Source organism: Oryx dammah, unplaced genomic scaffold (genome assembly GCF_014754425.2).
Source record: "Oryx dammah isolate SB20612 unplaced genomic scaffold, SCBI_Odam_1.1 HiC_scaffold_19, whole genome shotgun sequence".
NCBI classification, from domain to species: domain Eukaryota; kingdom Metazoa; phylum Chordata; class Mammalia; order Artiodactyla; family Bovidae; genus Oryx; species Oryx dammah.
This window is the reverse complement of record NW_024070203.1, coordinates 46,839,967-46,865,229: the sequence shown is the minus strand read 5'-3', so window position 1 is coordinate 46,865,229 and position 25,263 is coordinate 46,839,967. Positions and strand designations below refer to the sequence as shown.

The window sequence follows — 25,263 nt, the reverse complement described above, 5'->3', positions numbered from 1 at the left end:
GGTCAATAGTTTTAAGGGCACACAGAAATAGCAGGACACGTGGGCAACATTATACGCTCTTATTTGCATCTATTAAGGAAGACTATTGATTCCCATTTACATTATATGTTATATCTATAAATAACTTAAAATAACAACTTTCATGTCATTATGATTTTAAAAATTCTACTTTGCCTTTGACCTAAACTTCACAGTCTCATTAAACACACATTGTTTATTGATAACTTAGCACATGCTGAGGGCTTCCCTGGTGGCTCAGATGGTAAAGAACCTGCCTGCATGCAAGAGCCCCAGGTTTGACCCCTGCGTTGGGAAGAACTCCTGGAGAAGGGACTGGTTACCCACTCCAGTAATCTTGCCTGGAGAAACCAGGACAGAGGAGCCTGGGGGGTACAGGAGCCTGTACCCCCCAGGGGTACAGTCCCATGGGGTCACAAAGAGTCTGACTGAGCGACTAACACACACACACACACACACACACACCCCTACTACTACTACTACCACCACCACCACATGCTGGGCCCTATCAGGTACCAGGAAACAAAGGAGAATAGGAGGTCCTTGACCCCAGAAGCTTGTGGTTAGCAGAGGAAACTAACACCTATACCTTACATACACTAACCATCATGCCAGTGTGTGTTAGTGTGGTTAAGCATCACATTGCCAGTGTTTACAACATTCCAAAAAGTACAGGGGAGGAAGACATTATCCTAAAGAGAAAATGATGTTTTAGTCCCAGTGGAGGAGTGAGTGTTTGACAAGCAGAGGAAAGAAGAGGCAGTAGGGTCTGACATGAAGAGCAACCAAGGCAGATGGGAAAATACATGGCATGCATGGGCAGTTCTCAAGTCCAGGGATGCTGTGTAACTAAACCGACGGGTGGGTGGACTCTTCAATATCTTGATGCATTCCGCCATGGATCTTCTTTTTCTTTTCTATGGATAATGTGAGTGGAGTTGAGACGTTGTAAGCTGGAGAATGGACATGCAGTTGCCATGTAGGGAAGATCAATATGGTGGCAGTAGTGAGAGTCAAAGGGCAGGGATAGAATACAGGGAGAGTAGCTCAATGGCTATTGATCCAGGCCAGGGAAGACTTACTGAGAACCCACCCCAGGATTGGAGGGTAGGAATGGAGAATGCAGGACCGCTCAGCAGGTTCTTCCAGTTTGGGGTGGTTGGCTTGAGAGTTATGTAATGTGGGGAGGGGGATAGGATGATTCTGAGGTTTCTGATTTCTAAGAAGGGGTTGAGGAGATTGCATGTTTGGGTGGAAAGAATCAGCAGATATGAGTTCAAATACCAACCTTCTTATTTGTTTGGACGTGTTACTTAATTTCTAGCCCCATATATAAAATGGGGACAAAGAATCCTGTTTTTAAGCATTTTACTGAATATTATAGATGGTGATACTGTCCTTTGAGTGGACTTAAAAATACAAAAGGAGGGGCAGATATAGGGCAAAGATAGTGGGAATTTAGGAATCTGAGATGGTAAGCATTTCTTACACAAACTTTGTATTATTCACTTTTGTCATTATTTCATTTAGTCCTCATAGCCAGCCTATTGGTGTGGGTAGTAGTAGTACCATCATTTTACATGAGAACATGTCAAGGCTTTGTTGTTGTTTAGCTGCTAAGTTGTGTCTGACTCTTTCTCGATCCCATGGACTGCAGCCCGCCAGGCTCTTCATGCATGGGATTCTCCAGGCAAGAACACTGGAGTTGGGTTGTCATGCCCTCCTCTAGGGGATCTTCCCAACGCAGAAATCGAACCTGAGTCTCCTGCTTTGGGAGACAGCTCCTTACCACTGAATCACCTGTGAAGTTCTGTCAAGGCGTAGAGGGAACAAACAACTTGACTAAGACCGCACAGAAGAGTTGGATCTTGAATCTGAGCTGAAATTAAATTCTGATTCCAGAACCCATGCTTGTGTTACCATACTCTGTAGCCTCCTAAATCTTTCCTCATTTGTACACACATAGAGGATGCATATAATCTAAATCAAAGCCTCTCCAAACCTACCTTACTCTGTGTAATAATGCTGATAGCTTCTACTATTCTGTTTGTAAAAACAAAATTATTGAGTGGAGCCTATTAAGATGAATTTAAGAGCCTATTAAGTTGAATTCATGGGTCTTTTCTTGGGTCATGACCCACAATTTGAAAAACACAGGGATAGAGCTTGAAAAGAATAAAAGGGATTTTCTGTGGCTTCTATCATCAGACGGCTTTGGGGTTCATTGTGTGTTATAGTACATACTTGTGTTGTCGTTTCATTTTTTAAAAACTTCCTTTCCATCTGTAATTATCCAGGGAAGATACTGCCCCTCCAGCAACTCTACTGGGTAAATCTACTCTGCCCTTGGTCTCTTTCCAGGCCTAGAAGAGGGGAGTAGAAAGACTGTAGTCATAGGTGACCCAGGCAGTGGCAGCACTTGTGGTCCAAGCGTTCCTTCACTAACCTCTCCCTTCTATAAATTGCAATATTTAACTTGTCCTCTCGTGGCTATTTGTGTTGGCCTCCCCACGTGTGACACCCAAGACTTGTCTTTGCATGTTTGTGTCTGCAGCATGGAGCTCAGTGCCTGGAACAGAGTGGTAACCCAACATGTGCCAAGAGACGAGGGAGGGGACACCAGCTGGGCTAGCTGGCCTTCTCTTGTTCATATGGCCTCTGTCTCTTGCAGACCAACAGCCAAAGGGTTGAAATCTAGCAACTCGGAAGAGTAATACTGATCTCCAGCTATTCTCTTGTCACTGTGTTAGGCCAGTCTGCTTTACTGGGAAAGGATTAGTCATAGATTTTGAGATTCTAATGCAAATCCACCACTATTCTCTGGAATACAAGCTAGAAAATTACATTTTTGAAAAACATAACTGTATTGATGTGATGTTGTGGAAATATATAAAACTTGGAGTGTGTGGAAGTTTACAAAGAGTCTTAATGTAGAATATAATAAGAACCTCTGCAGTGATTATTAGTAGAAAAAGAAAGCAAACATATTACATCATATAATAATTGTACCCAATGCATAGATGCACCTTCGCCAGGAAAAGAACAGGAAGAATTTGAGGGTAAAGGGGGCAATACATATATAAATGTGTACATATATGTAAATGTGTGTATGTAAATAAGTGTATAGATAAATGCATGTAGATAGTTATGTACATAAATAGAAACCAAGAATTAACATTTTAAGGTCTTGTGTTAGCAAAAAGTATGTCTTTTTGCTTCTTTAGTTCAGAATGAGTGTAGAATATTTGCTAAGAGAGTTTAGTGCATTTCTGAGACTTACTGAGTCAAGTCTGTGTGATTAAAAAGAAATGAAATTCTGCTTGAATGCTTAAATACTCTCTTTAAAAAAAAATACAAAAACACAACTTTGTGACTTGGACACTGAAGTGGATTACATATCTCTGAAAGGCAAAGGAACATCCACCTCCAAGCAAGAAAATGACAGGCTGAGTTTGCAACTTGAGAAATTTCATATAGGAATGCATTTTTATTTTAAAAAATAGCTGAATCAGTGCGGGAAAATGAGAATCTGTCCTATTTCTACTCTTTTGAGAGACTAGACTGTGTTTCTTGGTACCGTGGTCTCAGGGGTGTGTTTCCCCTTGAGTCTGAACAATAGACCAGAGGACTTTCCAGTCCTGCCTAGCCCTGTCCATCCCCTGCCTCTCGGTGCATTGTTCCAAACAGCAGCCAGCACTCCCTGTGCTCTTAAAGTATTGCCGCTGTAAAAGTCATCACTGGCTGGTATTTAAGAGGATTGTGAGTATATTTTCCAAGAGTTGATGTCAAATCAGAGTCACTTAATCAATGTCTGTAGGTTCCTTAGTATAGTCTAACTTTCTATTATGTCAACTTAGGAAATTACTATTTCCGCAGGTCAGAAAGGTCTATGATGTCATGTGGTCTATCAGTGTTATCAAACACATATTTTGTGTTTTTCTTTCATGATTGTGCATTATTTTTCTTTTCCAGCCATTGGGAGCAGCAGCTTCAGCCCAAGACCAACTCATCAGTTCTCCCCACCACAGATTTATCCTTCCAAGTAAGATGTATTTTCTCTTAATCAATAGATAACTTTTCCGAGTAGTCTTTTACCTTATTTCTAGTCAGGTCTGGTGCCCACATGTTACATCTGAAGTTAAACTAAAGTGTGTTTCATTGAGACTTAAGTGTACTTACGTAAATTTATTTGGAGCATCACCTAGGAAGGACACTGAAATATTTCGGTACTTTGTCTATGATAGTTGAAGATTATACATGAAGAAACAGTCTTTAACTAGAATTTGTGATTTGGTTGTTAATCAGTTACCTTGCATGTTTCCATCTAATGCATGGGCTTTCTATTTTCTGTCATTTCTGACAAATAGCAGACCATACCCACATATTCTTCCTACCCCTTCCTCACAAACTATGGCTGCATATGGGCAAACACAGTTTACTACAGGAATGCAGCAAGCTACAGCCTATGCCACGTACCCACAGCCAGGACAGCCCTATGGAATCTCCTCCTATGGTGAGTAATCCCGTTGCTTTAGCAGTGGTGTTGCCTAGTGGGCACACCTGTACGTGTGAAAGTGTCACAGGAGTGATATATGGAGATGGAGCTCTTGGTCACTTGAGAAAGGGTTATCACCTTTTGTGTCTGAATTCTTAATATGATTGTTTCTAATGAACATTGTAAGAAGGGGTGGCCACTTATCTTGAGGTCAGAAGTGGCAGATAGATAGCATGGTTCACATGCTCTTTTGCTTTGTTTTTTTTTTCCCCCATTTACTTTCCCCCATTCCTCAATTCTTAATTTGCCATTTGAACACTTGGTTCGGGAATCCAAAGTATTCTGGTGCATATTTCTGATAAAACTTCTGTGAATGAAGTCTTTTGGGGGTGAAGATTCATTTCCTATTTATCAGGTGCTGAGCTATGATTAGAGAAGTACAAGCCACATTCAACAAACCCTGGCTCAAAACTTGATGGGAGTAGTCGTCTCATATGTCAGCGTTATCAGCCACTAGGAAAAGTGATCCTATCGTGGCTTGGGCTGCACTTTAAAGAGCCCAATCAGAAAACATTGAAAGCTCACATCCTTATTTGTTCCCTCTCACCTGGAGATTATTTTTATCTTGGTGTAATTTAACTCAATTGTTAACAGGGTCAATACCTGTAAATTAAAAATAAAGCCAGCCAAACTTCAGAGTTTAATTCTTAAAAATCTTAGGATTCCAAAAATACCTTCTTTTCCATGAAATGGTAGCTATAATCTTAAACAAATTGCAACTTGTTGGAATATAAAAAAATGAATTATTGGCATTTTATTACAAAATAAATAAAACCTAGTGATCCAGAAAAAAAATACATGAAATTTTAGAAGCAACGACTGAAAGAAAAGACTAGTGGATTATTTTGTGATCAATATTCTAATTTTGCTTCTGCTGCTATTGTTGTTTCATAATCTTCTCAGTATGTTGAAACAAATAATGTTCTTCTTTAGGTATTTCATTGATCATTAGAAGGTGAATTATCTTTGTTTTTTTTTTTTTGTCCTGTCTTTACCCCAGGCAAATTTCCCATATATACATTTTATAGAAATGAAAATCTAAATTATATATTACTTCAGCTTTTATAGTTTTATTTTAAAAAGATCACAACTGAATGTGATCCAGTGAAGTGTTTTTCAACTAGACTTATAAACAGCCATCAAACGGGCTTCCTAGAATGATCTTTCATTTCCATGACTTCGCTGAGTTTCTCAAAATGATGTTAAATATAGATCAGATTATCTGTAATTTACTTTTAAACTGTTCTTGTGCTGAAGGAGGAAGAGGATTCCATGATTTGAATTGTGTGACTTCAAATTCTATAATGTGAATTAAGGCAATCCCTCAATTTATATTCTCAAATTTTATTTGTAAGCTGATGATTTGAAATATAAATGCATATTCTAAGGCAAACAATATTCAAGTACTATAGATGTATCAGTGCTGCCAGGAGAAGGTACCTTTCCTGGTACTGCTTTGGCTGCTACCCACACAACTCTCTTGGTTTGTTTTTTTTTTTTTGCCCCTCCCCATTCAGTCATGGTTGGGCCCTTTGCCAGTTTCTTGGTAAGGACTCCTCTAGTTTTAAACCATCAACAGTTATCTCTGTTGTTTGAAATAGTTGGTCCAGTAGGGTGAGATGAACAGACATTCTAAGGTTATACTCCCAGCTAGTAAAGTGAGAATGGGGATTTTCATATGGTAGGTGGGTATTGGGAAAGTGGTGAGAGTAAGGCTTAGTGTGAAGGACTTGATCCCAGAGCCTTCCATGCTTATAAATCTGGGGATAAATGATTCTCAGTCCTGAGCACTTTCCTGATCCACCCCCCTTCTTCTCTTTTTGTGCCTTGAGGGCAAGGAGATGCCCTAGTGCTTCTGGCCTGCCATTCTATTTTTCTTGGGCCAGGGCATGGAAAAATATGGCAGCTTTCTTTTCACTGTTTGCTCCTGGAAGAAAAGCACATAATTTAAATTTATGGGTTTTAACCCTAAACTGGTAGTTAAGATTCTGATGGTCTTAGAATTCTGACCATCTCTGAGGACGTGTGTCCCTGACTTTTTAATTAGACCCAGTGAGAAAAGATAGGCAAATGTTTTCACAGTAAGAGCAATGGGGAGGAAGGGGTCATGCCATTCTTCACTGGATCTGCATGGAGTCAACCAGTGGGATGAGTTTGCCAGCTTCTAGCTAGAAGCCACGGAGATGGATGTAGCTATGGGCATTTTCTACCTCTTCCTGCTTTTCTTTACCTGTTCTTACCACAGAGATTCCTATTCTGAGCCTCCAGGCTGAAAACAGAGCTGGCACAGGTGAAGACTGAAAGTACAACAGTATAGCATCAGAAAGAGAGGAGAAAATCCCTATTGTGACCCTATGAAAAGGAAGTGAGTTTCTGGAGCCATCAAACCACCTGTCTTGGGCAGCTGTTTTTCCAGGGACCATTTATAAGTGTGGCTTATTCATTGGTTTGGGATTGCCTTTGCAGGGAAAGTGACATTTTTTTAAATGCTAAGGTTGTGTTAAGACTGTGATGCAAGGCCATTATGAGGTTGTTTAGAGATACTTCAGAAATTAGAGTAAGCTCTCTCAGCCAAGAGTCAGATTCTTCCACTGCCTTAGGAAAGTTACCTAAATTCATTCTACTGATGAAATTCCCCTAAAATGGAAATAAACAGTGAGACTACTGTGTATTCTAGATCCCAAAGATATTATTTATCTTAAGTGCAAAGTAAAATTATTCCAAAATGTGAATTCTCTTGGCAGACATTTTCCTCCCCTCCCTCTGTGGGAATTAAAGACAGTTGTTAACTTTCATGACTGTCTTTAATTATGATCCAAGTCTGAGGCTTGTGCAACGATGCTGCCAAACCCAAGTCCTGAAATTAGGATGTCAGCCTGGTACTTTGGGAAGTACTTGGGGGCACAAATACTTTATTTTTATATTATGTGATTTTTTAAAAGTGTACTTTAAAAAATACATAAAAAGGTATACTTTAGGTTACACTTAAAAAATTATATTTGACTAAATACTTGAAACTACAAGAGGCAAAAAGGGAACCATTGGTTTCCTTCATGCTGTTCTGTAGGACTGAATTCTTTACTATTCTGCTTTCCTTGTGTTTACTTTGTGGATACCTGGGCAAAGATTTCCTCCTGTGTTGCTTAGTTCTATGTCCAGTATTGCTACCTCTGACCTGAAAATATGTACTAAAATCACCATTGTGGTAGAAAGAGTAAAGAAAAAACTTTTTAAATGCTATGAGGTTAGAGACTCTTAATCACTTTTTAGAAAAAAATATTTTGATTTTGACATTAATGTAACAGTGTTTAGAACAATATTGTTCGTTTTAATTATGACCATTTCTGGACTATAAAGATGATCTTAAACTCTTGTAAAACAACACAATTAATTACAGAAGCTGAATTTTGTAACAACTAATCACTGGAGTTAAATTTTATTAAAAAAAATGGAATTCAGGAAAAAAACAAAAAAGAACAGTGGAGATAGGCATTCAAATCTGTCATAATCCTATTTTTTGTTTTTTCAATTGAAGGTAGAGTTAAGGGTATTTCTCTCTAAGCATGTTTGGCCTTGGCTATTGAGATAATACTGGGAAAAGTTTGTGACTGGATAGCTACGGGAGTGTTTTTGTATACTCACCAGCTGTTGAAAATGAACAGATAGATAAGCTATCACTAACTGATTTAGGTGCATTGTGGGCAGGCATCAAGACTGAAGGTGGATTATCACAATCTCAGTCACCTGGGCAGACAGGATTTCTCAGCTATGGCACAAGCTTTGGGACCCCTCAACCTGGACAGGCACCGTACAGCTACCAGATGCAAGGTCTGTATACATACTGACATCGCTCCTTTCATTAACCCTACAGGATAATTAGATTCTAAAAGGGACCCTGCTATTCTGTAAAAGTTGTGGATGATGCTAAGTGGACTGGGCTTGGAGGCAAGATGCCTGGTTCTCACTTGGCTCTTTACACACCTATTCTCCGAGCCTAAATTTCCTTATTTTTAACATCCAGGGATTAGACAGGATGATCACTAACATTCTTTTTCAAAAAGCTCTAAAATTTTTTGTGACGTTGAAGTTTTCTGCCTTTGCTTCTATCAGTGAAAAAGGAATGGAAAAAAGTAGGAGTCGATGATGTAATATCCTAATGTGGACTATCCTAAAACTCTGGCACTTGTGGCCATTCAGCTTTTTACAAGGGGCTATGTTTTCTTCATTATCACATTTCTGGAAATGGAACCGTGATAAGTGTTGGCTAAATGATCTGTCAAAGACCAGGAGATCAAATTGACAGCCACTCAATGTATCTTCAAGATATTGCTTCCAAGGACCCATCCCTTGGTTCTGATTTTGAAACTGTAGACAAAACATAATGTTAAGTACATGTCATATCATAAGGATGACAGCTGAAAGTTTATATTGTCAGACTCTTTCAAGAGTAGGCGTTACTGTAATTGGCAGATTATTGTCATGCAAATGTGTCTGTAAAGTACTTGAAATTTGTTCTTGCATAATTTAAACACTCTCCTAATATACATATATATATATATTTACTACTAATTAGTTCAATAAATCATATCCTTTCAATAGCGCCAAACTATAGTCAAATTGCTTCCCAGGTGGCACAGTGGTGAAGAATCTGTCTGCTAGTGCTGGAGACATGAGTTCAATCCCTGGGTCAGGAAGATTCCCTGGAGGAGAAAATAGCAACTTACTCCAGGATTCTTGCCTGGAAAATCCCATGGACAGAGGAGACTAGTGGGCTACAGTCCATGGGGTTGCCAAGAGCCAGACATGACTGAGCGATTGAGCACACGCTATAGTAGAATTAAATATCTATGTTTTAAATTTTTATTTGCTTTTCTTTATTGAAGTGTAGTTGATATATAATATTACATAAATTATAGTTGTGCAACATAGTGATTAGCCTTTTTAAAGGTTCTATTTCATTTATAGTTGCTACAGAATGCTGGCTATATTCCCTGCGTTGTACATGTACTCTGTGTACATACACGTGCATGTGTGTGTGCTGAGTTGCTTCAGTTGAGTCTGACTCTGTGTGACCCTATGGACTGTAGCCTGCCAGGCTCCTCTGTCACAGATGAAGAGAACAAACTAGTGGTTACCAGTGGGGAGAGAAAAAGGGGAATGGACAAGATAGGGGTAGGCCCGCTTTCCTCTCCCCACTGGTAAGCACTAGTTTGTTCCCTATATCTGTGAGTCTGTTTCTTTTTTGATATATTCACTAGTTTTATTTATTAGAGTCCACATATAATTGATATTGAGGTGACTTTAAGGTGATGTTGAGCGACTTCGCTTTCACTTTTCAGTTTCATGCATTGGAGAAGGAAATGGCAACCCAATCCAGTGTTCTTGCCTGGAGAATCCCAGGGACAGGGGAGCCTGGTGGGCTGCCGTCTATGGGATCGCACAAAGTCGGACATGACTGAAGCGACTTAGCAGCAGCAGCAGCACATAATTGATATTATACAGTATTTGTCCTCCTCTGTCTGACTTATTTCACTTGTCATAACGCCCTTCAAATCCATCCATGTTGCTACAAGTGGCAAAATTTCATTCTTTTTTATGGCTGAGTAGTATTCCACTGTGTGTGTGTGTGTGTGTGTGTACACGTGTACATACACACGACATCTTTATCCATTCATCTGTTTGAAGACACTTAGCAACCTGCTCTTTTAATAACACACATAAACATCTTTTCATATCAATAAACTCTATAGTATCATTTTAATGGCTGCATGGTTTCATAGATATTTTATTTAATCCATTATCAGACATCTAGAGCGATTCTACAAATGTCTTATGTGTATCCTTAATTATTCCCTTTGAGTAAATTTAAGTGTGGCTTTGTAATTTGTAACATTTTTACACAAGGAAGGGTTGTGAATTAGAGTGAACACATTAAATATTTAACTTTTTAAAATTTGTCATATTGGAAGGTCTGAGATTTTATTGTTATTTTCATGTGCATTTTTAGAAAGTTGAGCTCACAAACCATTTTTTCTTTACTAACGTAATGTTCATCTTTTATTATTTCTTGTACTACACTTCTTAAACTTTGGTAATGTTTTATAGATATTTTTCTATAAAATATTTTTTATATTTTATAATGTTTTTTATAAAACATTATAAATTTCTATATTTTATAATGTTTTCTATAAAACATTATCATAATGTTTTATAGATACATTTCCAATTTATCATTTTAAAGAGCTTTTTTCCCTGCTTGGGGAAGCTAAAATTTTATGGGACCAGATCCATTAATCTTTTCATATTTGTTTTGCCTTTGGTATAAAAAGGGCTGAATTGTAAAGTTTTGAAATACTTGATGGCTACAAAGTTAAACCTGTCTTACAATGGATGATGTTTATTGTTAGAAGGATATTACTTTGTGCCTGATTCCAAAACTTGAAAGCTGCCTTAGGGAAAGAACTATGGATATGTATATGCTAAATGTCAGTTGAGTAAAGGGATAAAAAGAACCGAAAGTGATGAGACTTCATTGAAGAATTGAACCATCTTAGGCTTTAATAGTGAAATGGTTCATAAGGTGAGCAAAGTCTGTAAAGTTCATTTGTGTGAAGTAGAGAGAAACTAGACAAACAGATAAATGAACTATGCAATTGCAGAGTCTTGGGAGAGTTAGGGGGAAAAGTTGGGTGCTGTGGTGGGTCCCATTCTACCCTGGGCATCCAGGTCTCTCAAAGGAGAAGTGGATCCTAAGTGTCCAAATGAAATAGGTGAAGTGCCCTCCAGAGAAGAGAGATTACCTGCATGTGTGATTCCTGGGCTGAGCCCATGTGCAGCCAGCCCCTTGGCTACCATCCACAGTGCGCTGAGTATAGAAATTGCGAGTAAGTGTTTAGAAACGTTTATGGTATGTCATAGTAAACTTATTATGTTGGTGAAATGAAACACTAACATTAAGAAATCAGACATGTACTCTGTGTCTTTTCTTTTTTCACCTCATTCTTTTAGTCATACATAACTATTATATTTTGCTCAATTGTCAGTCTGAGAAGGATTAGAAGTAAAAACAGGGTTGTATCTTGGGGAATTCAAGAAAGGCAGCACTTGAGAGTTGTTTTTTAAGGCAGTTTTAATCTTTTGCTTTTTTGTTTTGGCATATGTCCTAATATTGGAGATACAGTTCATAATTTTTCATTTATTCAAGTTTATTTCAATAACTGTATTATCAAGTGGCCATATTGCAGAAATTCAAGATCTTTTAAAATTAGAGGATAATTATTTTACAATATTATGTTGGTTTCTGCAATACATCAACATGAATTAGCCATAGGTATGTGTATATATATGTCCCCTCCCTCTTTTCCTCTCAGATCAAAAGCTTATGTGGCAGAAAATTCCTAAGAGAACTAGCTAGCTATCAGATGTAAGTATAGCTTTAGAGTATAGAGAAGAATGGAAATGAAGAAGATAAGAAAGTTAACGTGGAGGAGGAAAAAAGTCTTCATTTTAAAGCAGAAATAAGGACATTTGTAGAACCAAATATAGTAAATGTAGCATTGCTCTCTAGTCATAGATTTCATTGCATCTGGGATGTTGCATTAAAACTTTTTGTGTTTTTAGGCATACCCTGCTTGAATGGTCTTTCCAGTGGGATTTTAGAACTCATTTTCACTAAAATTTTATTTCATATGAATGTTTGTATAATGGCACTTTGCTCATTTTTAGAGTAATCTGAAAATATGATTTTCACACATCAAGCCAGAGAATACCATGCTGTTAACTTGAAACTTGCCAAAATGATGATGGATAATGATACATGATATTCTGTAGACTACTTATAGTCACACATGGATAAATAACTAAACTTTGATTAATATGAATTTCTTAAACATTAGGTGTATTATAAAAAAAATGAAATGGATGAAATGATATTATATATCCAGTCATGGGAATCTGTTGACCTTTGTCTTTCAATACTGCTTTTCAATATAAAACTTTTTGTAATGTCTAAAATTATTTTTTAAATTCTCCAAATTCTATTATCCTTAATGGATAACAGTGATTTTTGTTCATATCACTCTTATAGCTGTTAAAAATTCTTAGAATCCTGGATGACAGTATATATATTTTTAGTGATTTGGGAATATTGATATTTTACCTAGCTTTTTATCCAAGATCTTTTGACCTTTAAAATATAAAATATGATGAGTTATTCAGAGATTTAGTTGCTGAGATTTCATATTAGGATTTCACAATATTAGAAGTACTTTAGTAACCACGATGACTCGAACTAACTCAGTGGTGGCATATATGCTTTAGGGTGTTGTGCTGATTAACTTCAGGAGAATTTATGATGATCGCCTCTTTGGTCAGATTTAGAAGGTTGGACTAAAGATATAATCTTGCTTTCTGGCAAACAGTGTAGGTACTGGAGTTAAGCTGCCTGTTGAATACCCTGCCCTTGCTATTGGTGAGACTTCAGCATGGGGTTCAACTTCATAACTCCATTTCTTTGTCTTGAATATTGTCTGTTCCCACAGTGGTGGGCTTCCCAGGTGGTTCAGTGATAAAGAATCTGCCTGCCAATTCAGGAGATGCAGGTTCAGTCCTTGGGTCAGGAAAATACCCTGGAAGAGGAAATGGAAACTCACTGCACTATTCCTCCCTGGAGAATCCCATGGAGGAACCTGGCAGGGTTGCCGAGTCAGACACGACTGAGCAACTGAGTGAATACACACACCCACTGTAGTATTGTGAGAATTCATTGAGATTATCCATGTATGGGCTTCTGTGGTGGCTCAGTGGTAAAGAACCCACCTGCAATGCAGGGGATGCTGGTTCGATCCTTGGGTTGGGGAGATTCCCTGGAGAAGGAAATGGCAACCCACTCCAGTATTCTTGCCTGGGAAATACCAAGGACAGAGGAGCCTAGTGGGCTACAGCCCATGGGATTGCGAAAGTCAGACATGACTCATCACTCTGACCAACATCTAGCACTGGTAAGCATTTAAATGCTTAGTTTCATTTAACTATGTTCATTGTGATAGTGATGTGGTGGTGATTGTTATTATTATCATCATCATCATGTAATAGTTCCAGATTAGGAAGCACTGTCAAATTCTCCTTCTCTTGCATTTCCCAGGAGGAAAAAAAAAAAAATATATATATATGAAATAAATATAAACATTTGATATATATAATATATATAACCAGCATGGATTGTTCCAAGAACCCAGTAATCAAATAAATAATCATAGCTAGAAAAGAGCCAGATCTAACTAATATGCTGGCAAGGAAGGAAAATCACTGTCAGCAAAGGTCAGGCTTTGTGTACATGATACAAAAATGTAGAAGAAACAAGAGAAAGCAGCCAAGAACAGGGAGAAACTCAGAAGAGAGGAAAGGCTGTGCTGGCCACAGTGGTGGTGGGTGCTGGAGAGCAGGAGCCGTGGGTAACACAGAAGGGTCCTGGACAAAGACTGAGCTTCCCAGGTGGTGCCGGTGGTAAAGAACTTGCCTGCCAGTGCAGGAGATGTAAGAGACCCAGGTTTGATCCCTGGGTCGGGAAGATCCCCTGGAGAAAGAAATGACAACCCACTCCAGTATTTTTGCTTGGGAAATCCCATGACAGAGGAGCCTGGAAGGCTACAGTCCGTAGGATCGCGCAGAGTCGGATACGATGAGCGACTTAGAGGACAATGGGAGCGTGACAAGCTATGCTCTATCAAGGCAGAAAACTCTTGTCCATAACACAAAATAACAGCTACCATTGATTGTGGACCTATCATAGGCCCAAGACTTTTCTAATTATTTTACATATATTGTCTCATTTAATCCTTACAATAACCTTGAACAATGGCTTTAAAGCATAAGAAGCTGAAAATGCTGATGAATACATCAAAATGGAGAATGGCTTTGAACTGTCAGGCCCTGCCATGTTTCTATTCAATTGCATGACAGCACCTATAGAGGAGGCACTTATAGAAAACTACCAAAAAAAGAAAAAGAAATGTAGTTGCCCGTAGCATTTATTTTCTGAAGGGTAGATTTGCTCTTTTTATAGCTGAGACACACTGCGTCACATAGCCCACTATGTAATTAGTCAAAAATACCAGCTCACGAAGCTCTAGAAAAAAAATTTTTAGACAGTTCATTTCTGAGCACTGCTTTTTTTATTTTTTCATGGAACTTAAGGAAAAGATTTATTTGGGAATTTGTGGCCATTTTGGCACTGCCTGGTCCTGTGAACTAGGCTAGCCTTCGTGCCCTCATTTAGTCCAGGTAAACCTTCTGAATCCTTCCAGCTCCAATGCTCAACACTTCTGTCTGTGGCAGGCTTCTGTGAATCTAGTACATGCTGTTTTAAGCCAAAATGGCTTGGATTTTTGCTTTATATGCACTAACAGTAAAAGCCCATGGAGTAAAACCTCAGGGACTGGAAAATCTGATTGCTTTTACCTTTGCTGCAAGATTCTGGAAAATTCTATCTCTGCTTTCATTGGATCTCTTTTGTGCATCCAGTGACAGATTAGAAATTTCAGTGTAACAGAGAAGGACAAAGTGTTTCTGTTCATGGACAACTGCAGAGTTCACTCCAGGAGGTGAAATCCTTACTGTTACTTTTTGATATCTTCCTGCTCTCCAGGGTCAGTCTCTGTTTCTGGAAGAAGATTTGGATGGTATGAGATTTTTCTTCACACACCATTGACAAACATGCAAATGAGCAAACTGAACGAGGGAGTGTAGACTGACAAAGGGTGCCTGGAGACCCCTGGGTCAACTGCGCAGATCCTGTAGACAGTGTTTTCAATGCTGCCAATCAAAGGACACTGACAACAAGAATGAAGAGGAGGGTGCAAGTTTGTGTTTATGTCTGGGGGTGGGGTGTGTGTATACACACCCATGCTTACATGTACTAAGAGCAGAGAAACCGTTTAGGAGAAACAACTTTAGCCTTTGATTCACTGACCTGTTTCACAGAATATCTGCCCAGTTTGTCAAAAGCAAACTTTATTCTCCTTTAGTATAAAAGAGGCATCTGATTTGAAATCAATCTTTTAGTTATAGTATTTTAAAAACCACAAGTTCTGGACCCATTGCTATCATTCCTGTTCATTCATTTACCCCCACATCCTATACACTATAGACTTAAAGAGTACCATCAGCCACCGAAGACAAGAGAGTGTTCATAATTTTGAGGCCAAGGGACTTCCCTCGTGGTCCAGTGGTTGGTTCTGTGCTTCCACTGCAAGGGGCACGGGTTCAATCCCTGGTCAGGGAACTAAGATCCCACATACCACGTGACACAGCCAAAAATGATAATTTTGAGGCTGATTCATAGGAAGAAAATGACATTTTGTTTAGCAATCTGTTTGAGGTAAGGAAAATGCAAACAATTTTTACACTAAAAGCAATTCAAACTAAGTCTGGCCTCTTTACTGGTTAAGCTTTAGCTTTGAGGCAAACCCAGCTTGCCGTGATAACTTAGTTCTATTGATCTCCATTTGCAGGGGTTGACCAGCTCGTGGTTTTGTTTTATCTGGTAGTATCTGAAATGTTTTGCTGGGCATGGAAAGGCCTCTGTCACAATGGCAGTTAGAAGTTAAGATTCATAAAGACTCTAATTCTGTTTGTTTGGGGAAATGAATTTGGAATTTACCCATCGTAAAATCCTTGATTAGTTTATTATCGTGTTGTGTTCAAAGCAGTCTTGCCTTGTGTTCACAGTCATAGGTGGAGTGGATGGAGGTGTTAGGGAATTGCGGTGGTTGTGTAGAACGCCTTTCTGAGTGCTTTATTGCCCCAGAATAGCAATGAGGTGGGGGACATTCTGTCATTCTGTAGCAAGAAGGTGTCAGGATTTGCCTAGGTAGATGAGAGGGACTACACGGATGTACATGCACGAAACCCTGCTTTGTTTATTTTCTTTTAGGCTTTATTGCTCTCTCTTAGAGGAGAAAATAACGGCAAGTTCTAACTCTCTCTTTGTATTCAGTGGATAATGTTGTTTGTTCTGTTAAAGAGATTGGAGGCCCACCCAATGAGGAAGGGCCATAAATAAGGACAGAGGTTTGTTAATGGGACGTGGAAGGGTGACAATTCCATAGTTCTCTGAAGCTTACTTGGTCTAGGGCTTGTTATCAAGTGGGAACCATCCAATAATAATCTAATAAGGGCAACCACCCTGATTTCCTTTGGTCTGCCTGTCTGTAGTTTTTTGAATATACAGCTGAAGTCTTTCAGTTTATTAGGCTTTTAGAACTTCAAAATGGCTTAGCAAAATATACTATTAAAATTTTTCCATTACCTATAGAAGTGATATTTTTCCTCTCTTGCAAATATACAGTTTTAGGGAAATATTTACTAAACCTTTTTAATAATCTGCTCTGATAAAGCATTTGAAGTTTGCACTTTCTGGCATAATGTGACAGAAGAAAGTTATAACTGGAGAATTGCCATTTCAGCTCGCCCTGATTGTTCACAATTTCTCTTAATTGCTTTGCCAGTCTGCTCACATTTATATTTGAGTTTGTGGAAATTTTTGCATTGCAGATTTTTTTTTTCTTGCCTAAGTTGATTTTTTAGCAGGAATATTTGGTTTTACTTATTTTGACATCTTATGTTATTTCAAGTGACAAATGTTGGAAATTGTAGGGAAATCTTTTGAAGTCAGTAATAGCAGTAATTAGTTATCAGTATCCACATTCTTGTCTGTATGAACTGGTTTTTATTAAAATATAGAGAAATAGATCAATAAAGGTAAATATTAAGGCTTTGCCACCTTTATGACATTAGTTAAAAATTATCTTTGATGTAGAAAAATTATTACTGAGATAAAAAGGAATAGTCCTTGGCTTGGTCCTTTAAAATCCTTCTTATAAGAAAAGGAGAAAACTTTGGTTTTAAAAAGTAGCCCATCTGGCCTTCAGAGGCCTTTCCCCAGGGAGCTGCACTGACTTCTGCCACATAGATCGCGCCTGATGATGGACATAGCCCATGGCAAAGAGGCCAGGGAAGAAAAGCAAATGGACTTTTGTGAAAATACACGGGGGACAAATAGCATCCTGCTTGCTGAGTAAGTGCTAGAAAATGCTCTAAAACATGGTAAGTACAGACAGGCCCCTGCAGGTTCCAGCATTCTTACGTTGGCTGGGATTCTGGTTTTTAATGCAAGTCCTTGTTCTCTGTGAAGTAGACCTTTGACCTACGTGTTACCTTTTTTTTTTTTGGAACTTTTTTGAAGTTATAGCTAGGCAGTGTTCTCTAGGTTAAATCACACACAAAATGTTGATTTATCATTTTAAATCATGTTATAAATCAACATAGACTGGATTCTTAACTAGGAAAAAGTACTTAGGATTTATTAATAAAGATTTGCAGGGATCAGTTTAGTTTTAAACTATAATCGCTTAGCACCTATAGAACTGGGTGAACACACAGGGTCTCCTAGCAGGACTGTTTCTTGTTTGTTACGGTTGACAAGACCACCACCCTTTCCCTGTAGGAACCCCTCATGGTGACAAGAAGAAAGCCAGTCTTTCTGATACACCATCTTTTGGGTGACTGTATAATTTACTTTTAAAATTATTTACCAGCTTCAAAAGAGTTATAATGAAGAAGTCTTTTAGAAAGGAGAGAGTTTGTTTCCAGATTCACTTATGAAAGATTTCTCAGATGCCCTTGTCTCTCACTTGTGGCAGTGATATTTGTGTGGCCAAAAATTAATACCACTTTTCTATCCCCTCTCCCCCCACTTATTCCTTTTCCTTTTGGTAACCCTAATTTTGGTTTCTTACCTCTGTGAGTCTGTTTCTGTTTTGTGAGCAAGTTCATTTGTATCATATTTTAGATTCCACATATAAGTGATTAGCAGATACAAGCTACTGTATACAAAACAGATAAACAAGGACCTACTGGATAGCAAGGAAACTAATATCTTATAATAACATAATGGAAAGAATATGAAAAAGAATATATATTAATACACATATAAGTGAATCAGTTTGCTATACATCGGAAACTAATACAACGTGGTAAGTCAACTCTACTTCAGTACCAAAAACTAAAACTACCACTTTTCACAATATATAACTCACTTCAGCATTGCTGAGTCAGAGCGTATAAAGGTGGATTTGGTGTGGCAGTACGGTGAGCACTGGCCTGAAAGTGGAGTTAGTGGCCACTCCCTAACTCAGGGTTCTGGGGCCACTATGTCTGCTTTTTAGAAAGGGACAGGCGGCCCATAGTAATAATTATTACCTCACATACTGATGTGGGGCATAACCTGAGACAGTGGATAGGGAAATCCTGAAGTATAAATGGACAGTAAACACATAGAATGTTAACTGCATTCTGAATTTGAAATTTTTCATTTGCAACTGAGTCTCTTCTCTTCATCCGTATACCCATGATACCAGTCCCTAGGGTCTCAAAGAGTCAGACACGATTGAAGTGACTTAGCAGCAGCACATACGCACTGATGATACATCAATATCTGACTGAGCTACATCTGTGAGATTTTATGAGCTGTTCAAAATTCATGATGCTTTAGTCAATTTAAGATTTTATTTGATTTAAAACTCCGTGGGATTTTCTTTCTGGAAACTCAGACATTTAAAATCCTTCCAGAAGGTGCTTATAGGCCCTGAATTTAATATTCTTCATATAATTTGTATCTGATGTAATTATAATCTACTTTTTTAAAGATAAGCCTTTACAAACGACCATCTAGTTTATTTTTTTTTTGTACGATATGATATCTTTTCATGTTCTACATATACAACTAGCGTTACATACTAGGACACACACTACATACTAGGACACACAAAAGAAATAAGCAAAGTGTGTGTCCTCTTGATAAAAATCTGAGAAAGAAACAATTACTATATGGTTATTTTTTTCCTTCCCCCACTGTCATTTTTATTGCTGAATAAATAAGGAACTTGAGAGATGTTTTCTTTTCCTCGTGTCTGTTGGGCCTTCAGATCCCCCTTCTAAATGGCCTTCTACCTTCACCATATTAAAAAAAAAAAAATTATGGGAAGGTTTCCATTCTTCCTATACCTGATTCTTTATGAGAGTTGTGTCGTCTCTGGATGCTGTTGTTATTACCATCTTGAATTGAAACTTTCAAATAACTAGCTCTGTCTCCTGCTGGAGCCTCCATGAAACTCTTCAAAGGCATGAAATGAACAGAGTTTCTTCTTCTCCACACATTATTGTTGTTTAGTCACTAAGTTGTACCAACTCTTTTGCAACACCCTGGACTGTAGCCTGCCAGCTCCTCTGTCTGCTGAAATTTTCCAGGCAAAAATACTGCAGTGGATTGCCATTTCCTTCTCTAGGGAATCTTCCTGACCCAGGGATCGAACCCACATCTCCTGCCTGGTAGACAAATTCTATACCACCTGGGAAGCCATCTTCTCCATGTGAGCCAGGTGAATAAATATAACACATGTACTTAAGGAACTTATGGTCATAATGAAAACAAGACCAATGAAGGCTTGTTTAGTACAAGAACAATGGTATCGATTATTTTTGAGCTCACGTTCCCAGAGGTCAAGTCAATGCAGAGAAGAACTGTCTGGGAAAGCTGATTGGGAAGACAGGACTTTGGCTAGATCGTAAAGATGGGAAATGGGGACTGATAGAGGGAAGCAGTAAGAGGAGCAACAGTGAATGAGTTTTCAGGATAACATCCTGAATTCACGTAGTGAGCTGTGGATGGGCAAGCCTTAGGAAGTAGCTTGACCAGCATATTCCTCCCCTGGGCACCTCCATCTCCAACTCCCCTTTTCCAGCTCCAGTTGCATCTTTGCATTTATAACAGCTTTCCCCACCTTCTGCAATCCTTAAAAGGAGAATCAGAAATCATAACATTTCCTATGTCCTAATATAGTATGATCAACATTCAGATCCCTGGGTTTTTCTGATAAAGAATGCCATTTCTTTTCCTGAACTGTTATTCTTTTCTTAAATGATCAGGAAACTTCTGTCACCTTCCTTGAGTCTCTTTTTCTCCTGGGCTATAAACCTCTCACTCTTGGATCTTCTCCTCTGGATAGCTTATCCTTATCCCGAGCCAAGAATACCCTTCTTGACATTCTTTGTGTATTTTCTGTGTATTGTCCTTCCCAGTCAAACTAGATGTTTTCATTTCATTGACTGAGCAGCTCCCTGTCAGAACTTAACAGTGACTACACAGGTAACACAAGCTGATATTTCATGGTGGTGTTTTCATGAGATTGTGTGTTTTTAAACTTTCCTCAAGGGATAGACTCCTGACATTGGCTTCTTTGGGTCCACAGCACCCTCTAGGATAGTAACTGTGTCTGTAATGCCAATTAGATGTGCCCATACATGCTGTGGACTGAACTAATTTGAAAAGTTTTTATTTCCATAATATAACATACATAATCTTTCTGTTCAGAATATAAAAGTTCTTAACTTTAAAAAGAAGGCATTGGTGGGCTTGAAGAAGCGTGTAGTCCAAGTCTGGTTAAAAAAAAAAAAAAAAAAGAAGGCATTGGAGGGACTTCACTGGTGCTCCAGTGGTTAAGACTGCACACTCTCAGTGAATGGAGGCATGGGTTCAATCCCTGGTTTGGGAACTAAGATCCCACATGCTGTGCAGTTCAGCCAAAAAATAGGGGAAAAAAAGGCAATGGAATGAATATTAATTTTGTCTTAGAGATGTTCTGAAAGGAAAGATTTTTCCAGTATTCTAGTCAGGAAAGGAATTTCTCCTCTCCCTGCCAGAAAAGAATAATGGCTATGATTTTTTTTTTTTTTTTACAATAATGAACTATTTAAACAGGTAAGATTTTCCTTTTCACTAATGGAAAAGAAAGTGTCCCACTGCCACCCTGCTCAGAAGGTAACTTAATTCCCAACTCTACCAAGAATAATATTGAGCATTATTGGAGCTCCATTTGAACCAAATTCTGTCAAACTCCTTGAGTGAGAAATAATGGGTTCTAAATGGGAGCTCTTTCTACTATGGGGATTTTTAATGATATAATGTTACATAAAATGTCAAACAATTTATCATAGAATATTTCTGTTCTCTTTTTATCTGGAGATGACTTTTCATGTAAAATCATTTATGTCTAGAAAGGAAAATACTTCTATATTTTATTTTGATAAATGAATTCTCAATACTAAGCCTAATTCTGTGATCTAACATTGTAAGTGAAGACTTAACGAATCGGACAGAAACTATCATAAAGCAGGGGTCCCCAACCTCTGGGATCTAAAGTCTGATGATCTGAAGTGGAGCTGATGTAATAATAGTAGAAATAAAGTGTAAGATACACATAATTCACTTGAATCATCCTGAAATAATCCACCCCCCACCCCATGTCTGTGGAAAAATTATCTTCCATGGAACCAGTCCCTGGTGCCAAAATGGTTAGGGCCTGCTGTCTTAGAGGCTGGATCCTAATGGAAGAAGGGAGTCTTGTTTTTCCTGGTCATGTCTTGCCCTTTCTCCCCTGTACCATTCATACTTAAGTCTGGTACATGGCAGCCTTCTGCACAATTGTGTCTTGTCTCCCAGGCCTGTGTAGGGTAAGAAGTGGGTTTAGTAGCTATATACATGGAAGCTTTTTTGGGAGTATTGTCCTTGCTGTTTTGCCTTTGCTTTGCGGTGTTCTAAGCTTTGGTGAAATTCATCTGGTAGTACTAATACCCAGTCTGAATCAGATCAGCTATTAGAGTGGGACCCTTTATTCCCTGGGGCTTCTCTGGTGGTTCAGATGGTAAAGAAACAGCCTACAATGCTGGAGACCCAGGTTTGATCCCTGGGTCAGGAAGATCCCCTGGAGAAGGGAATGGCAACCCACTCCAGTATTCTTGCCTGGAGAATTCCATGGACAGAGGAGCCTGGTGAACTATGGTCCATGGGATCCCAAAGAGTTAGACATGACTGAGTGACTTTTATTTCACTTTGTTTGTTTCCTATGAGCTTTGTTTAGCCCAGCTCAAGGGCCACGATACCCAAAACAGTCTCTGAGAAACTTCCATTCTGTAAATACCTGATGAGTGTGATTACTTTCTTAGTATAAAAAAGTATGTGTGAGGCTGCAGTGTGTATCTGTGTGGGTGTGTGGTCAGCATTCCTAGGAAGAGACAAGAGAAATCTAAGGGACTGAATTCACACCAGGTGCTGTTCTGTGCTTAAGTCGTCAGTCATGTCCGACTCTTTGCAACCCCATAGACTGTAGTCACCAGGCTCCTCTGTCCGTGGGGATTCTCCAGGCAGAAATACTAGAGTGGGTTGCCATGCCCGCCTTCAGATCTTCCAACCCAGAGATTGAACCCAGGTCTCTCGCACTGCAGGCAGATTGTTTACCATCTGAGCCACCAGGGAAGCTCAGGTAGGGCCTAATAAATAAGCCCTGATAAGTTTGAATTTGATCCTGAGGGTACTAGGGGGTGTTACATTTTGAACAGGGGAGTAAGATGAAATATGTAGCTTAGAGAAAGTATTCTACTGCTGGTGTAGAGCATGAGCTGGAGGGAGCCAGAAGATGGGCAGGAAACTAGGAGAGGAGGTTCTTGAAGACATCCGGTGCTGGTGGCCTGGACTAAAAGTTTAGCAGCTCTCTGTCACACATGGAGGTGGGTGGGGAGGCCCTACTGGTCTGATTCTGGGGGTTAAAAATTAATATTGCCTGAGCCTGATTCTCCCCAGCTTGTCTACCTTTGCCTGACATAGATCCTTGTGGAAGTTGCATTAAGTCTCGTAGGCCACTGGAGTGCCGTTAAACTCCTGCTCCTGCATATGAAATGGAATGGAATCTCAGCCTGCAGTCAGCCAGTAAATGAGTGTAACTTATGGTGAATTCCAGCTAATGTACAGTCGTCGAAGTAGCATGAAGTCTGGGAAGTCACTTGGGTACCATTAAGAGTACTGAGCTGTGATTTACATGGTCAGACCCTAGTGGCCTATATGTGCCAATATAGCTTCCATGGTCTTTTCTACTTTGTTCCAGGGAATAAGTTATGGAACGAAAACATCCATTTTTAAAATATATTTTCTATATCTTATTCATTTTCTCAGTGGATGGGGATTATTGAGGTCAGTATTTACTGTTCAAAAATTTGTAGTATAAATTAAAGTAGCAAGTCATAACCCAAAAATGTGTAGTTTAAATGAAAGTCACAAGTATAACCCAGAGTAATTTTTTCTCTCAAATGTGTGTAATAAAGTTTAAAAAGTATTGATAGTCACACTCTTATCCACAATAAATCTGAGTTTTTTACAAGGACTTTTAAAAATGTTCATTTTAAGTTTGTCATATATTTATATAGATATATAGATTTAATATTAATTTTCCCTGATATACAGATATTTGGAAGGGATACATATACCCAGGAAATCCATTGTTTAAAAAGGAAAAAAAAAAAAAAAGGAAGCTAATATTAACCTGATAAGCCCTAGAGGTCCATGCCTGTATCTTAATCATTCTTCTTTCCTCATGTATTTATCACCATGAGCCCAATATTCAATACTTTTTTAATGACTGTGTGGTTGCTACCTGCAGATGAACAATATGAAAAACTTACCTAGTGATACTCCTACTTTTGTGGTGGAGTAAGTATTAGTAGTGTGAGAACTTTCTGCTCTTCTATAATAGGTGTTCTGGGAACTTTGAACAACTGGTATTCCTAAAATTTACAAATGAGGAAACCTCAGATATGATTCTGTGATAACATTTAAAACTACCTTAGGAAATATTTTCTTTTCTTAATAAAAATAGCAAGTCCTTGACTGGTTTTTCAAAGTGTGTAGATACTTGATAAGTAGGAAAATAATTTTAGATACACAAGGATATTGCCATACTTCTCTAGTTTGGGAAAGTCAAAAGAGGGAGAAGATACATAAATACAGTAGAGAATTTTAGAAAGGTTTACTGGAATAAACAGTAACAGTTCTGAACATTTGTGTGTTACTACGGCCTGTTCGTTATATTTTCCAAAACTTCATTTGATCTGTTTAAGAAGCCTATGAAATAGAGTTTTTGCAGCTAGGGAAATTATATCTTAGAGCAGTTAGGTGATTTGTCCAGAATCCAAACGGCTCATAAGTAATGAACTGGAAACTCTATGGTTTTCTGACTCTTTGGCCAGTACTTAAATGTTCAGTGAAAGTGAAGTCGCTCAGTCGTGTCTGATTCTTAGCCACCCCATGGACTGTAGCCTACTAGGCTCCTCCATGGGATTTTCCAGGCAAGAGTACTGGAGTGGGTTGCCATTGCCTTCTCCAGGAGATCTTCCTGACCCAGGGACTGAACCCGGGTCTCCTGCATTGTAGGCGGGCACTTTACTGTCTGAGCCACCAGGGAAGTCCAAGTACATAATTGACGTATATTAACTAGCACATCGTACCTGAAGGCATCTGTGAATAGGTGGTTCACACTGAAGACATCCTCCTTAAACCACCAACACATTTACTGCCTAGACTGCTCATTTTCCGGAAGTTTTATTTTAAAACATGGTTTTTCTATTTACAAAAGTAACACAGGCTCTGAGTAGAAAATTTAAAAATGATCATTGGCTCCACGAATATTCTGTGACCATAGATGCCCCCCTCCATAGACTTCTGTGCTTTTCGGAAATACTTTATGCTGTTCAAAATGTTTCAGATGAGACCGCAAAGAACATTTTCATTGCTTAGGTTTTTGTTT

The 25,263-nt window shown here is 38.7% G+C and overlaps 1 protein-coding gene across 2 annotated transcripts in view; it reads left to right on the top strand.

Annotated features, from left to right (window-relative positions):
• Window positions 1–25,263, top strand: part of EYA1 (EYA transcriptional coactivator and phosphatase 1) — a 186,067-nt gene that overhangs the window by 38,258 nt on the left and 122,546 nt on the right. The window contains exons 5-7 of one of the 2 annotated variants that reach the window (XM_040261367.1): window positions 3,991–4,060; window positions 4,386–4,531; window positions 8,264–8,401. In XM_040261367.1, coding sequence (XP_040117301.1) covers window positions 3,991–4,060; window positions 4,386–4,531; window positions 8,264–8,401 — 354 coding nt within the window. The remainder of the gene's footprint in view (window positions 1–3,990; window positions 4,061–4,385; window positions 4,532–8,263; window positions 8,402–25,263) is intronic. The other variant, XM_040261368.1, reaches the window with a different exon arrangement.